The sequence below is a fragment of the Purpureocillium lilacinum genome (assembly GCF_023168085.1).
Source record: "Purpureocillium lilacinum CBS 284.36 DNA, scaffold_3, whole genome shotgun sequence".
Lineage (NCBI taxonomy): Eukaryota > Fungi > Ascomycota > Sordariomycetes > Hypocreales > Ophiocordycipitaceae > Purpureocillium > Purpureocillium lilacinum.
The window spans coordinates 3,706,906-3,722,332 of NW_027072113.1; the positions used below are offsets into that span (position 1 = coordinate 3,706,906).

The 15,427-nt window shown below is 59.0% G+C and overlaps 6 protein-coding genes across 6 annotated transcripts; 4 read left to right on the plus strand and 2 right to left on the minus strand.

Moving 5' to 3' along the window:
* Window positions 1–568: 568 nt before the first annotated feature.
* On the plus strand, window positions 569–2,704 carry PLICBS_004685 (uncharacterized protein; the record flags this gene model as incomplete). The annotated part of the gene is made up of 2 exons (XM_018325945.2): window positions 569–2,618; window positions 2,688–2,704. The coding sequence occupies 2 exons, from the start codon at window positions 569–571 to the stop codon at window positions 2,702–2,704; spliced, it is 2,067 nt and encodes a 688-aa protein (XP_018175697.2).
* A 250-nt stretch (window positions 2,705–2,954) lies between these two features.
* On the minus strand, window positions 2,955–4,325 carry PLICBS_004686 (uncharacterized protein; the record flags this gene model as incomplete). The annotated part of the gene is made up of 2 exons (XM_018325944.1): window positions 2,955–4,110; window positions 4,171–4,325. The coding sequence occupies 2 exons, from the start codon at window positions 4,323–4,325 to the stop codon at window positions 2,955–2,957; spliced, it is 1,311 nt and encodes a 436-aa protein (XP_018175696.1).
* A 664-nt stretch (window positions 4,326–4,989) lies between these two features.
* PLICBS_004687 (Ras-protein Rab-6A) lies at window positions 4,990–5,871 on the plus strand (the record flags this gene model as incomplete). The annotated part of the gene is made up of 5 exons (XM_018325943.2): window positions 4,990–5,036; window positions 5,101–5,126; window positions 5,196–5,284; window positions 5,340–5,469; window positions 5,549–5,871. The coding sequence occupies 5 exons, from the start codon at window positions 4,990–4,992 to the stop codon at window positions 5,869–5,871; spliced, it is 615 nt and encodes a 204-aa protein (XP_018175695.2).
* Window positions 5,872–6,262: 391 nt separating this feature from the next.
* PLICBS_004688 (ribose-5-phosphate isomerase rki1) lies at window positions 6,263–7,179 on the minus strand (the record flags this gene model as incomplete). Its single annotated transcript, XM_018325942.1, has 2 exons — window positions 6,263–6,702; window positions 6,768–7,179. 2 exons carry the CDS (start codon window positions 7,177–7,179, stop codon window positions 6,263–6,265), a joined length of 852 nt encoding a protein of 283 aa, XP_018175694.1.
* A 907-nt stretch (window positions 7,180–8,086) lies between these two features.
* Window positions 8,087–8,968, plus strand: PLICBS_004689 (uncharacterized protein; the record flags this gene model as incomplete). The annotated part of the gene is made up of 2 exons (XM_018325941.2): window positions 8,087–8,131; window positions 8,228–8,968. 2 exons carry the CDS (start codon window positions 8,087–8,089, stop codon window positions 8,966–8,968), a joined length of 786 nt encoding a protein of 261 aa, XP_018175693.2.
* Window positions 8,969–9,974: 1,006 nt separating this feature from the next.
* PLICBS_004690 (uncharacterized protein) lies at window positions 9,975–14,963 on the plus strand (the record flags this gene model as incomplete). Its single annotated transcript, XM_018325940.2, has 4 exons — window positions 9,975–10,020; window positions 10,189–10,337; window positions 10,488–14,864; window positions 14,934–14,963. 4 exons carry the CDS (start codon window positions 9,975–9,977, stop codon window positions 14,961–14,963), a joined length of 4,602 nt encoding a protein of 1,533 aa, XP_018175692.2.
* Between the last annotated feature and the right edge of the window lie 464 nt (window positions 14,964–15,427).

Here is a 15,427-nt window from a genome sequence, read left to right on the forward strand (position 1 = left end):
GCACTGGGCAACAGACGCACGCGAGGTCAACAGGGGCGAAACCGCGTCCACTTTTCGCGGCTTGCAGATTCCGTCATGGATGGTTGTGTGGACTGCGGACGGATCGGTCGGAAGCTCCCAACGAGGGACTCCATCCTGGGGCCCGCAATGAGCCACTGGCCGGGCAGCTTCAGGCCCAAGGCACAGCGCTGTCACTGGCGGCAGCGGGCGCTAGCCAACCCGGATGGGAACCCAGGGGGGCCTGGCTGAACATCCATGGATTTCGCCAGCGAGGTGAGGCGCGCACGACAAGCCTATGACGCCACAGGTCGGCGGCTCGGTCCCTGCCAGGCCGCGCTCGCGTCCCCAGCGACTCCTTCCTGCACCACGGAGGTGCTCTAGATTGTCCGGCCTCCTTCTTCGCCTCTCCCTCTCCTCACCATCGCTGTGCCTCGAGACGCTCACGGGAGCCTACATACGCTGCCAATCCCGCCTACGCACCCTACGATCGCGCAGCGCGTCTGGGCATGTCGTTGCGACGAGTCGCATTGCTGAGCTAGCTCTCCCCCTCGTGTCTCCCGCGCGACACATGCAGCGTGCCATGCGCCCGCCCACGGGGCCAGCTCCGGCGACGGTGCTACGCCTTGCTGCGAAGAATCGACCCGGAGCCTGCAGCTGCCGCTTCGATGCCTTGCGGCGCAGTCCGCTCGCTCAGGCCCGCGCAATCTCCAGGCTACAAAGACCGGCGCACGCCCGCTCGTCGCCCACGCTCTTCTTCGGTCGCCAAACCCGCGCCATCTTCTCGGGCAAGCCGCTACCGCAAGCCAACTCCTGGATTCTCAACTTCTGCTATAGGGCTGCCGCCTGGGTCGGCATATCCATTACCGTCGTCGGCGTCGGCGTTCTTGGCTTCTTCCTCTACGACGCGAGCACCTATAAGGAGCATGCCACCCAGAGCGACATCGATGTCTCCCAGCTGGCCCTTCAGCCGCGCCGCGGCGGACCCAAGAACCTACCCATTGCCGAGGTTTTCATCGACGACGACGATTGCGACGAGAAGAAGCGCACCAAGGACAAGCCCAAGCTCGTCGTGCTCGGTGGCGGCTGGGGCGGTGTTGCCCTTCTCAAGGAGCTGAACCCCGACGACTATCATGTCACCGTCATATCGCCCGCCAACTACTTCCTCTTCACACCAATGCTGCCCTCGGCTACGGTAGGAACGCTCGAGCTTCGGTCTCTTGTCGAACCCATTCGCCGCATTCTGAGTCGCGTCCACGGCCACTTTGTTCGCGCCAAGGCAGAAGACATCAGCTTCTCCGACAAGCTCGTTGAGGTCTCCCAGTTAGATCCGCAGGGCAAGGAAGTGCGCTTCTACGTGCCCTACGACAAACTTGTAATTGCCGTCGGTTCAGTCACAAACCCTCACGGGGTCAAGGGGCTCGAGAACGCCTTTTTCCTCAAGGACATCGATGACGCCCGCAAGATCCGCAACAAAGTCATACACAATCTCGAGCTTGCATGCCTCCCAACGACGCCCGACGATGAACGTCGGCGTCTCCTTTCATTTGTCATCAGCGGCGGTGGTCCTACGGGCGTTGAGTTTGCCGCCGAGTTGTTTGACTTGCTCAACGAAGACCTGACCCGCCACTTCCCGCGCTTGCTGAGAAATGAGATTTCTGTTCACCTCATTCAGAGTCGCAGTCACATCCTCAACACGTATGACGAGACCGTGTCCAAGTACGCTGAGGAGCGCTTCGCTCGTGATCAGGTTGGGGTCCTCACCAACTCGAGGGTGAAGGAGGTGCAGCCTGATAAGATCATTTTCACGCAAAAGCAAGAGGACGGTAGCCTCGTCACCAAGGAGCTTCCAATCGGCTTCTGCCTGTGGTCCACTGGTGTCTCGCCCACTGCTCTCAGCCAGAAGTTGTCGCAGAAGCTGGGAGACTTTCAAACGAATCGCCACGCCCTCGAAACAGACACCCACTTGCGCCTCAATGGCACGCCTCTTGGCGATGTCTACGCCATTGGAGATTGCTCCACAGTTCAGAACAATGTCGCCGATCACATCATCACCTTCTTACGAGCTCTTGCTTGGAAGCGAGGCAAAGACCCCGAGACTCTGCAGCTGCACTTTAGTGACTGGCGTCAGGTCGCTCAAGACGTCAAGAAGCGGTTTCCTCAGGCGGTCAACCATTTGAAGCGCCTGGACAAGCTCTTTGCCGAGTTCGACAAGGATCAGTCTGGCACGCTCGACTTTGGCGAGCTGCGCGAGCTGCTGAAGCAGATCGACAGCAAGCTGACGTCCCTGCCGGCCACGGCTCAGCGCGCCCATCAGCAAGGGCATTACTTGGCGCAAAAGTTCAACAAGCTGGCCCGCCTGTCGGAAGGCTTGTCCGCCAACGACATCCGTGAGGGTGACGTGGACGCGGCTGTGTACAAGGCCTTCGAGTATCATCATCTCGGCAGCCTAGCATACATTGGAAACTCTGCGGTGTTCGACCTTGGCGAGGGATGGAGCGTGGCTGGTGGCCTTTGGGCAGTCTATGCCTGGCGGTCCGTGTACTTTGCGCAGAGCGTGAGCTTCCGGACCCGATCGCTGATGGCCATGGATTGGGCCAAGAGAGGCCTGTTTGGACGAGGTATGTGGCAGAGCAGATTCACACAAAATCTACCGCGAGCAGAGATCGTACGGCTAACACTTGGTGCAGACTTGATGAGCTTCTGAGTAGATATTTGTTTCTCGGGGCGGGGGGGACCTGACAGGAATGCATGGTCGACAGAGATTCACCCGCTCGAGCGCTGTCATAGATGAGTGCTAGATGCCTCACTTGCGGCAATGTAGATGTAAGAAGCATGACATTATATCCCGAATTCATTGCTCCAACCAGACAAAACGGCAACGTATGGACGACTCATCCGGTCGACTTGTCTCTCATGTTTCGAGACACAACGCAGGCGATGGAAACGGACAGCCTCTATAAGACAAAATCCTTGTGTGTCCACTTCTCCGTGAGCTTCTTCCTGGCCTGCTTCTTGAAAGGAATGTGCCTGCGGCTCTCCACCTTGCCTCTCACAAGCATGCTCCTGTACCTGTCCTTGAGCAGGTTGCCCTCTGGCTTGAGCAACCGAAGCGATTCCTGCAGCTCATCCGGGAGGACCAGCTCCAAGTCCTTCTCAGGAAGCTTGAACTTGCCAAGCTGCCTTCTTCGCAGCTTGTCATCCGTCACCTCACTCGCCGAATCCGAGTCTTCAGCCAAGGCGAGGGCCCTTTGTTGCTCCCGCTCTGCGACCTCTTCGGCGATGGCCTTGATACGCTGCTCCTGCACCCGGCGCTCCTTCATCGCGGCTTTGTGCTTGGCCAGACGCTCCTCTTCCTTTCTTCGCTTGATGCGGTTCCTTTGCGCTTGCGTCTTCCGTTTGGGCTGCTTCTGAGCCGGCTTGTCGTCGTCGACGCCGCTCTGGAAGCCCTCCCACTCCGAATCTTCCTCCCATTCCGACATGTTGGCACGCTCCTCGGCGGCCTCGGCCTCTGCAGCAGACCGAGCTGCTGCTTCTTGCCTCAACCGCTCGGCTTCCTCCGCCTCGAGCCGCTTCTTCTCAGCTTCAAGGGCCTTGGCGCTCTCCTCGGCAAGACGATTTTCGTAGTCTGTGAATGCAGGGTTGTAGCTGTACCCTCCACTCGGGGTTTGCACGGCGGGGACATGCTTGCCCGTGGCAGTCAAAGACAGTGGTGCCTGCTGGATCGACTTTGGGGGCTTGGCCTTTTGCTTCTCGGGCAGGAAATCGAGAACTGTTTCGGTCACGGGCTCCGAAGGCGCATCCCAGATGTCGTATGTGGCGTCCTTGGCCACGACAGTGGTTTCGTGCTGCCCGTCGGCAACCTTTCGCAGGCGAGCGAGCTCCTTGTGCGGCACCCAGTCGGTGCGCTGTCGCTTCGCGGGCAGCAGGCCATCAGTCGTCTTGTCTCCAGCTCGTTTGCGCATCGGCACAGCCGGTACCGCAGAGCGCCTTGCAATGATCTCGTCGGCCTTGAGCAGCTTCTTGCCATGTTTGGGCTTATTGTTCTCCTTGGTGGCTCGAGCGACGTCGATGGTGAAGAGTTCCGAGGAAGGCTTCTCTTTGATAACTCCACTATGAAAATCTGTGAGCAAGATGCTTCTGCCGTGGCCTCACCAATTGAGTTGGGCTTACCCGCGGATGATCTCCTCGTTAAGGTCCTCAAGACCCTTCTGGACTTCGGTAACGTCGACGTTCTTCCTCCATGCCTTCTTGCCTTTGCGCGATGGCTGGCTGTGCTGTTGAGGCGCGTCCGCCGACCCCGAAGAGGGTCCCTTGATAATTGGCATGGCTTCAGAGGCGCGACTCTAGGGGCAGAGACGGGCCTGAAAATGGGACGAGGAGAACTCTTGCAACGGGTTATGGAGAGCGTAAAGTCAGGGTAGGCAGGCGAAGCCTTGCACGCAGTCGCGGTGAGGCGACCAATTTTTTAGCGGGGCAGCGCAGTCTTGCCCCCAGGCTTGGCCGCAGATGGGTCGCAGCGTAAAGAACGGAGCAAGCATTCTCGACTAAAACGGTGAGGCGCTGAGCCCCGTTTCCTTATCACCACGTGCGGCCTCGGGTGGTACAGTCAGCAGCTGTTTGGCCGCTCCCGCATGGAGCCCGCTGCATCCATCGTGCCTACACCTCCCCGTCAAGCTACCACCTAGGCAACTCGAGGCTGTACCCATACCACCTCATTTCGGGCTCTCCTCCAGCAAGCGACAAACCCCCTACCGACGGCACGACCGTTTAAACTCGAGCTGCCACCTTTGCCGGCGAAACAACTTCCCTTGTCCTGCAGCACGCGACCGACAGCAGAGACGAGGCGGAGCGTCCACCGGACTGGCAGCTGTTTGCCCCTGTGTCGGCGTCCCACTCACCCGCCGCTGTTGGGCCCCCAACCACGATTGACCACATCTCTCCTTCGTCACCATCGTCAGTATCCAGCCGCGCTGGGCCACACCCTTCAAAATGGCGCAGGCCGGTGGTTCCTACAACAACCCCTTGAAGAAATTCAAGTACGCGATCCGTCCAAAGGCCCGGGTGCTGGAGGGACGCGCCGCGCTAACATGACGATACTAGGCTGGTGTTTCTGGGGGAGCAGAGTGGTATGAGGCACCGCGGCCCCTTTGTTTGGCCAGCGGCTATGGCTTCCTGCTAACAGGCACCCCTTCCAGTTGGAAAGACTTCTCTAATCACGAGGTTCATGTACGACTCGTTCGACAACATGTACCAGGCCACCATCGGCATCGACTTCTTGTCGAAGGTAGGACGGTCGCCGGACTAAAGTGTGTGCAGGAACCATGCTGACGGGCATGCAGACAATGTACCTCGAGGACAGGACGGTCCGTTTACAATTATGGGATACTGCAGGCCAGGAGAGGTTCCGAAGCCTCATTCCCTCATACATCCGCGACTCGAGCGTTGCGGTAGTTGTCTACGACATATCCAGTCTGTCCTCCCCGTCGACTGTCACCATATTGGGCGGCTATCCATGTCACAGTCGTGCTGACAGATGGTTGGCGAACAGATGCGAAGTCGTTCCAAAACACCAAAAAGTGGATTGACGACGTCCGGGCTGAGCGAGGAAACGACGTCATCATCGTCCTCGTTGGCAACAAGACCGATCTGAACGATAAGCGTGAAGTGACGACCCAGCAAGGCGAGGACGAAGCCAAGAAGAACAACCTGATGTTCATGGAGACCAGCGCAAAGCTCGGCCACAATGTGAAGAACTTGTTCAAGAGGATAGCACAGGCCCTTCCGGGCATGGAAGGCACCGATGCGGCTGCTCAAGCCTCGAGCCAGAGTAAGATGACCGCCCGCTTTGACGCGCTGGCAGAAGTATCCTAACCGCTTGGATAGTGATTGATGTCAAGACGAACACGACACAGCCGGCGCAGGAAGGCTGCTCATGTTAAGATATGTGCTTCGCGGGTGGGCGAGTCACCCACCGTTGAGACATGGGCCAGGATTCCTCAATTGGAGCGTGTGGAAATGGTGCAGTGAAGCCCATACGATAGGATATCCTGCATAGCGGGGAGGGGGACGTCAGGCGCATGTGGCTTGTATAATACCGTGAGGACAACGAGCCTGCTATCGCTGCATATGCATTTTAATAATTTCTACGAATACGTGCATGGAAGATGAGTGGGCGTCCCTGGCGAGACGAGAAGAAGAGCCCGCAGCGCACCACGTCAAATGGATTGGCCGGTCTGGAGCTTCTATTTTTGCGCTGCTGGCGCTATGCTCGCTGAACCTCGACCTGGCCGTTAGGCATTCCAAAATAGGCGGCAACTGGCTTTTGTGCCTGGAGGTCCTTGCCGAGGCCGACGGCTTGTTCACCGTTGAAGCCGTGGAAGAGTCCGATCTCCACAATGCCCGGGATAGCGAGGAGCTCCGCCGCCAAAGTGTTGATTTCCCAGACACCCTTGGCACCCTTACCGTCGACGCCTGCGGTCAGCTCGCTCGGCAGCAGGAGTGGCTGAAACGGGGCGTCGATAATCCACATGCCATTGTCCGTCACGCACTCTCCAGCCTTGCTGGGCAGTCCGGAGCGCACGGCGGCCTCAGGGGAGCCCATGGCGTGAAGGCGGTTGAGCACGCTGGGAGCGGCCAAGGGCAGGACCTCGATAGGGATGGCCTTCCACTTGGTGCAGAGTCGGTCGGATTGCTTGCGGGAGTCTGCGCCGATTTGGTGAGCTTGGATCAGGCTATGTTCAGTCAGGGACGACTCGTCGGATACGCACCAGCCACAGCGATGAACTTCCGAGCCGCTATAGCTACCAGCTTCTCTTGGAAGAGGCAGGCACCCCCGCCCTTGATCAGGTTGAGGTCCCTGTCCACCTCGTCGGCACCGTCAAAGGCGACATCAAGGGCGACCGGGCTACCATTGACGACGGGCCGCTCGTCCAGGTTGCACAGGGTGAGCCCAGCGTTTCTGATCAATCCCTTTGACTGGCTGCCTGTGGGGATAAATGTCATGCCACTGTAAAAAGCCGGGCCCTTGCTGACGATGGCCTCGACCACGTACACGACAGTGCTGCCAGACCCTATACCAACATACTTGTAGGACGGGAGAAGGTGCTCGTCGACCGCCCGAATGGCAGCAAGCTTCTTGGCAGACTCAATGAGCTGCGCGGCGGATGCAGCGTCAGACATGGCTCGTCGCTGGGTAGCTCTGCGTCGAAGGTCGATGCGGGCACTGCGGTCGGTGCAACTGGCGTAGGGTAGTCGAGGCTGCAGCTGGCGAGGGGTCGTTGCGCAGGATGGATTGGCGCGAGGAAAAGCGGTATGGAAAGTCGAGGCAGCCGAGATTCGTCCCAGGGGTGGGATGGATCCAGGAAATGCAGCGGCGGCGGAGGCTGGAGTTGCGGCGAATGAAGGTGGGTAAAAAGGTTTTGCGAGACTTTTGATGGTCTGACGGATGAGCAGACGCTTCATGTGAAGAGCTGTTGCGGGAGCAGCGCCGCTTCGTCCTTTCACCGGCTCAGACGGGCTCAATTGATCAGCCGGGTGCTAAAACATGCGGCGTTTGCAAGCTGCATGAAGATACGTCGTGCAGGGAGTGCAGATGCCCGCGCATGGGGTTTACGATACGACGATTCCGGGCTTCCAGGTCGTCCGAAGAGGCCCAAGCCATCCGGTGCAGCAGCTTCGTCGCCCACCCAGTGACGTTATCGGACCCAGCTCGAGATCCGCTTTGGGTGCGGCAGGCTCTCCGCTGCCAGTATTGTGTACTACCGTCATGTGACATGACGAGGCGGAAGCGGTGGGGATGGGCCTGAACGGACATGGGTGGTGGAAAAAGTCGGTGGCTTGCTTACTCATCCCTCTTGACGCAGGAGAGGCGCCCATCCATCCCTCGGGGCACCACCCATCTCGCTGCCTTTGCTTTGCTGCGTGCCGGCAGCCACGGGAAGTGGAGACCAGGAACGAGAGACCCCTGGCTGTCGTCCAATATCTGCATCATCACCACCAGCCTCTTCGCTGCGCCCGTCGACTCCCACGGTCTCGCGACGCCCTTTGCTGGATCAACGAGACGCCCACGGTGTCGCGCGCAGCCGCAATGTCCAAGTTCACGAGGCTATGTCTGCGGACACCCCGCCCCCAGGTACGACTTACGGCCGAGGCGAGATCCCTCGAGACAGAGCGTCTCCCATGATCCTCCTCTCCTCCCGGACGGCACGTGCTGACACGCCCCCTACAGAGCCTCTTCGGCGTCATTAGCCTTCAGACGGGGACCGAACTCATATCGCTGGCCCTCATATTCAACAAAGTGACGGGCGTATACGGACTGCTCGCAATCCTGACCGGCTACCAACTCTCGCTTCTGCAGCTCTCGACCTACGTTTACTCGATTGGCGTGCTGGGCCTTTTGGTCTACCTCATCCCGCACATCAGGAAGCAAAGCCCCTTCGAGTGCCTTGCGCTGGCATGGCTGTACATCCTCGACACGGTCCTCAACGGGGCCTACACAGCCGCCTTCGGCCTCGAGTGGTACTTTGCCAGCAGTGCGACAGACGGAGATGGCTCACCAAGAGGGTCGACCTCCCTCCCCGGTCTTGTCGTGGAAGGGCTGGATGGACTGCGCCGGGAGACGGAGATGCATGGCAAGGTGGTGCCGCAAGAGACTGCGACCAGCATGCTACTGATCGTTGGCTTCACGCTGATCCGCGTGTACTTCAGCGTCGTGGCCATGGCGTTCGCTCGACAGGTGTTGCAAAAGTACATGCAGCTGATGATTCTCGAAGGCCCTGGAGTGGATGAGCATGACGGGCCGTTCGCCGTGGATCTTCCCGACGGCGACGGCCGAAAGGGACGTCTGGGACGGCTGATGGTGTCCTTCGGCCGAGGCTACTGGCTGGATCTTGCCGAGACGGAGGACTGGGAGAGAAACACGCATACTCGCAAGCCGCATGCCGGGGGAACACTGGCGGGCGAGGTTTGACGGCCCGTTGCTGGGCTGGGGCCTTGAGTCTGGGACGGCGGCACCAGCAGCACCAGATGGGCGCCGAATCTATGACGGGGCCAGGGTTGAATGACGCGATCTGAACTCCACGTATCACCATCTGCGGCAAAGACGTCTGGCAGGCATGGGCCGGGGGAAGGGGGGGGGGGGGGGGGGGCGCGGTTCTCTTTGTGTCTTGGATATCATGCATAATGTACATACGAATACAGTAGCGTACGGCGCGTCGGCCGTGGCTCACGGGCGATGGACCGAGCAGCCGGCATTCGGGAAGGGGAAACGGGTCATGAGGCATCACATCATTGCAGGTGTCGGTCTGTCGGGGACCGGAAGTCGGAGGAGCAGCGCTTGGGGGACGGCCGGGGTGGTGCGTGCTGGGCCAGCCGCAAATGCGACGATAGAAATTTGTAATGTGCGATCTCGCAATCGTTTGGCAGCGCTAGGCGATCACGCAATTCTCAAAAAACTCGCGGGCATGCGGGGAATGGAGCTTGGTGGCCCGCTGGCAGCCCGCGAACTGCCAGCGCGGCAGCGCCCATGGGCATCCACGGTGGAGCCGGAGCCCGCCAACGGAACAGGCTGTGGCTGCGGCTAGCCTTCCAAGGTTACTCGGGGGGTCCTGTGGGCGGCGGCACTGGGCGCGCTCCAGCGGGCTGGGGGCCGCTCCCAGCACCCGACAGCAGCACAGCGCTACAGCACCCGACAGGAGCGGAATGGCGACATGGCGGCATGGCGGGCGGTCGGTGGTGGGTGTGTGGGTGTGGGTTGGCGGTGGCAGATGCTCGCCGCGACCAGGCGAGACACGCCCCGGCGGCGGCCACATCCACCTTCATCCACGGCCCACGGGGGAGGGAGGGAATGGACCCTTCCTTCCTCCGGACTCCTGCCTGGCCTGGCCTGCCTTGCCTTAATACCTTTGCTCGCCCAGACCCGCGTGGCCATGGCTTTTCTCTTCAGGTCAAGCAACCCGCCACCAGGAGACGGCACCATGGAGGCTTCATCCTCGCACCGAGTTGGCACGCCTGAAGAGGCTGGTACGTTGTCGCCCTGTCCCGCGCTCCCTCGGCACCTCGTGTAAAAGCATCGTGCACACTGCTGCCGCTGCCCCGCGGTGGGCACTCGTCCCCCGGATGCAACCAGCGAGCAGAGGCACCCGCCGAGCAACATTGCGAGGAGCAGCGACTGACCGACTTCAATTGCAGTTGCCAGAATTGCCTACCTTTCCAGCGATGTCATCGTCTCGGTGCAGCCGTCGCTTGCGCTCGACTCCGAGTTCTCGACGCACCTGAAGCGATACGCAGCTCGCAAGGACCACGGCTTGGTTGCCGCCACCCCGGACGCTGTCCCCGATGTAAGTGGCCGCCTGCGATGCAATTCAGCACAACGAGATGCATACAATTCATGTTGTCGGAAATGCACCATTCGTGGAAACATTTCGCGTTATTGCGCCGACCAACTCGTCGTCCTTGATTCCCTAGCTGACGAGTGCTGCCCAACTTAGATCCAGCCGGTTCGACACAATGCTGACCCGCTGCTCTCCGTTTTCGCCCCCATCCGCTCTGGGAAGCTCGTCTCCGTCACCACCGCTTCCACGATTCTTCTTCCCGCCATCTCCCACCTGTACAAGCTGGCGAACTACCCCGTCGTCCTCCATGTGTCTCTCCAGCCTCGCAGCCGTGCTGATTACTCGGCCATTACCGCCATTCGAAACTCGGGATGGACGTTCTTGCAGTCAGAAACCCTGCAGGAGGCGCAGGACATGGCCATCACGGCCCATGCGCTGGCTGTGAGAACGGGAAAGGGTGTTGTGCACTTCTTCGCCCCCGAGACCTCGGCCCACGACGAGCCCATAGCCGCGGAGGACGCTGCCATTGTTCGGGACATTCTCGACATTGAGAGCGTGAGGCGCTTTCAGTCTGGCGGAATCTCCGCGACAGGAATTTACGCTGATGATGGCCACGTTGCCGTCTCCTCTGATCACCCGGAAGCGACCTTGAACGGCGGCTCATCGAAGAACGTGGGGCTTCAGCCTCCCACTAGCGCCGATGCCTCCAAAGCTACATCCACTGGCACGTCGGTCAAGTCTAGCGAGGCCAGTGAGTCCTCCACGCCTGTTGCACCGTCTTCTGTCGCTACGACGGTAGAGGCTGTGCCGCCTCAGGTCACTTCAGAGGATATCTATACCTGCGCGACTCGGATCTGGTCCCATATCAAGACCGCGCTGGGACGACAGTACAACGCCTTCGAATACACGGGACCTTCCAATGCCCAGAACTGCCTCTTCATTTTCGGTTCCGACACCGGCTCGTTTGCCGAGGCTGTCGACCACGCGAAGCCGGATGATGTCTTCGCCAACGTCGGCATTCTGACGCCCCGCCTGTATCGACCGTGGATTGGCTCCAAGCTGGTCCAGGTCGTTCCTCAGTCTGTCAAGCGGATCGCGGTCTTGGAGCAGATCCAGCGTGCCACGACTAAATGGGGCCCGCTTCTCATCGACGTACTGTCGTCTGTCAACCGTGGCCCAGGTGGCGTCGAGGCCATTGTTGGATATCAGCTGGGTTATATTGCACCGGAGACTACCACCCAGGCTCTCAGGGGAGTCGTGCAGAACCTCACCGCAGAGAAGCCCGTTCAGAACCTCGAAGTTGGTGTGAAAGATGTTCCACAGCAGGCGCCCGAGTACAGCCTGCAATCTCCCCAGCTCGAGACTGCCTACTCCAAGATTCTGGACCAGCTGTTTGGGAGCCGGACGTACATTGCAAACGCCCTCAAGGCCCAGAATGCCGGAGTTTCTGCTACGGCCTCTGCGAGCCCCGAGTTTGGCTTTGGCTCTCTGCTGGCCCGCAAGGAACACCGCCAGCGCTTCGTGAACCAGGTCAAGGAAGCTGCGAGCAATGGGTCGTTTAAGACGGAGGAACCCAAGAGTTGGCTGGCGCGTTGGGCAGTGAATGCCGATGACCAGGCAAAGTCTGGCGAGATTGCCGACGAACTCATCTCTCGTCTCCAAGCGGACGGATCTGACGCCGCTCAAACCCTGTTGTCAAAGAGCAACTTGTTCCGCAAGGAGTCCCTGTGGCTGACTGGATCCGACGCGTGGGCTTACGATCTCGGAAACTCGGGGGTGCATCACGTCCTCGCTTCTGGCGAGAATGTCAACATGCTCATCATCGACTCCACCCCATACTCCGAAAAGGCTGTAGCCGACGCAAACCGGCGAAAGAAGGATATTGGCCTGTATGCCATGAACTTTGGAAATGCCTATGTGGCATCCACAGCCGTCTACAGCTCGTACACCCAGGTGCTACAGGCGATGCTCGAGGCCGACAAGTTCAACGGCCCCTCGGTCGTCTTGGCTTACCTGCCTTATTTCGGCGAGACCGACTCCCCTTTGACCGTCCTTCAGGAGACAAAGAAGGCCGTCGATGCCGGCTACTGGCCGCTATATAGATGGAACCCCGACAATGAGCAGAAGGGCGAGCCCAACTTCTCGCTCGATTCCGAGCTTATCAAGCAGGAGCTGAAGACTTTCTTGGCGAGGGACAACCAGCTTACGCAATTGATGCGGAAGGAGCCCAAGTTTGCTGCTAGTCTTGCACAAGACTTTGGCACCGAGGTCCGAGCCCAGCAGAAGAGGAAAGCCAAGGACGCCTACAACCAGCTCTTGGAAGGTCTCCTGGGAGCTCCTCTGACCATTCTATTTGCGTCAGATAACGGAAACGCCGCGAGCATATCGAAGCGGCTCGGGAACAGGGGCAGAGCCCGTGGTCTGAAGACCACTGTCATGGCCATGGAGGACTACCCTCTCGAGGACCTGCCCAGCGAAGAGAACATTGTCTTTGTGACCTCGACTGCCGGTCAGGGCGAGTTCCCTCAGAATGGGCTGCCGTTCTGGGACGCTATCAAGGACAACACCGACCTTGATCTCGCAACAGTGAACTTCTCCGTGTTTGGACTGGGTGACAGCCATTACTGGCCACGCAAGGAGGATAGGATCTACTACAACAAGCCGGCCAAAGACCTCGATCGAGTCCTAGGAAACCTTGGTGGCAAGCGTTTTGCGGACGTTGGCCTCGGCGACGATCAAGATCCCGATGGCTTTCAAACCGGTTACCAGGAATGGGAACCCAAGGTCTGGCAGGCCCTCGGCGTGGAAAAGGTCGACGGGCTTCCGGAGGAACCACCGCCAATTACCAACGAGGATATCAAGCTTGCGTCAAACTACCTTCGCGGTACAATCGTGGAGGGACTGAACGATCCGACTACTGCAGCGATTTCCGCGTCGGACCAGCAGCTGACCAAGTTCCACGGCACGTACATGCAGGACGATCGCGACGTCCGTGATGAGAGAAAAGCTCAGGGCCTGGAGCCTGCTTACTCGTTCATGATCCGGTGCAGACTTCCTGGTGGCGTTTCCACCCCTAAGCAGTGGGTGCAGATGGACGACATCAGCAATGCTCTGGGCAACGAGACCATGAAGCTCACGACCAGACAAACCTTCCAGTTCCACGGCGTGGTCAAGGGGAAGCTCAAGCCCGCAATGCAAGCCATCAACCAGGCGCTCATGACGACGATCGCTGCTTGCGGTGACGTTAACCGAAATGTCATGTGCAGCTCTCTTCCGACCCAGTCCAAGTACCACAGACAGGTCTATGCCTGCTCGCAAAAGATCAGCGACCACTTGCTGCCTTCCACCAGCGCCTACCACGAGATCTGGCTGACGGATGAGAACGATAAGAAGACACAAGTTGCTGGCGAGGCCGTGCAGGATTTCGAGCCCCTCTATGGCCCGACATACCTGCCTAGAAAGTTCAAGATCACGATTGCCATTCCGCCGCACAACGACACCGACGTCTATGCCCACGACATTGGCTTGATTGCCATCAAGGGCAAGGACGGGAACCTGGAAGGCTTCAACGTTCTCGCCGGTGGTGGCATGGGTGCTACTCATAACAACAAGAAAACGTACCCCCAGACTGGCCGAATGTTCGGATACTGCACGGCCGAAGAGGTGCACATCGCGTGTGAGAAGATCATGCTGGTTCAGAGGGATCATGGTGACCGCAAGAACCGCAAGCATGCCCGTCTCAAGTACACCATCGACGATATGGGCGTCGACGTGTTCCGTGGCAAGGTGGAGGAGCTGTGGGGGAAGAAGTTTGCCAAAGAGCGCCCCTTCGAGTTCAAGAGCAACATTGACACCTTTGGCTGGCAAAAAGACGAGACCGGGCTGAACCACTTCACCTTCTTCATCGAGAACGGCCGCATCGAGGACACGCCCGAGTTCCAGATGAAGACTGGCCTGCGCGAGATTGCCAAGGTGCATAAGGGCGAGTTCCGTCTGACGGGTAACCAGCATTTGATCCTCAGCAATGTCAAAGACGAAGACATGCCTGCCCTGAAGGAGCTCATGAAGAAGTACAAGCTTGACAACGTCCAGTTCTCCGGCCTTCGCCTCAGCTCATCAGCCTGTGTGGCTTTCCCTACCTGTGGCCTGGCCATGGCTGAGTCCGAGCGATATCTGCCAGTTCTCATTTCGAAGCTGGAAGCCTGCCTGGAGGAGAACGGGCTTCGTCAAGACTCGATCGTCATGCGCATGACGGGATGCCCCAACGGCTGCGCCCGCCCCTGGCTGGCCGAGGTGGCATTTGTCGGCAAGGCGTACGGCGCGTACAACATGTACCTTGGCGGTGGTTATCACGGCCAGCGCCTGAACAAGCTTTTCCGGTCGAGCATCAAGGAGGATGAGATCCTCTCCATCATGAAGCCGCTGCTGAAGCGTTATGCGCTGGAGAGGCAGGAGGATGAAAAGTTTGGAGACTTCTGCATCCGCGCTGGCGTCATCAAGGCGACGACAGACGGGCGGGACTTCCACGACAACGTAAGCTCGGCCACCCTTTGATGCGTGACACAGAAACGTCTGGTTCGAAGACTAACCACTGAATAATAGGTCGCGGAAGAGGAGTCGGACGAGGAGTAGACGCGTGCGCGTGCGTGCTCATGTCCTTGGGAGCTGTATTACTGTGCATAGTAGGATAGATCTGTCTGGCTGGCGTATAAGGCGGAAAAACCAATCTGATGTAGACGATGAATGATAATTGGGCAAACAAAAGCTGAATTCGCTGCCATTACCACGCTTCCTAGCCAGTTTGCCAACGCAATAGCCCGGTCTTTTCCTTGTGACGATTTTCTCGTGGAGTTGCCTGATGTGTCCCCATGGAGGTCGAGGACGGAACCAAAGCACGCGCGACATGCGACAGATAATACGTCGGTCATTGACTATCGTCCCTGTGCAGTATTTCCATTGCAGCATATCATCATACATGGCCCCGACATCACCCAGAGGCCCATATCCATTTCAGAGAAACGCACAAAAACACCTTGCACCCAATATCGGACGAGCCAAACACAAATTCCAAACAAGGCGCAACCACCTCCTGGTCG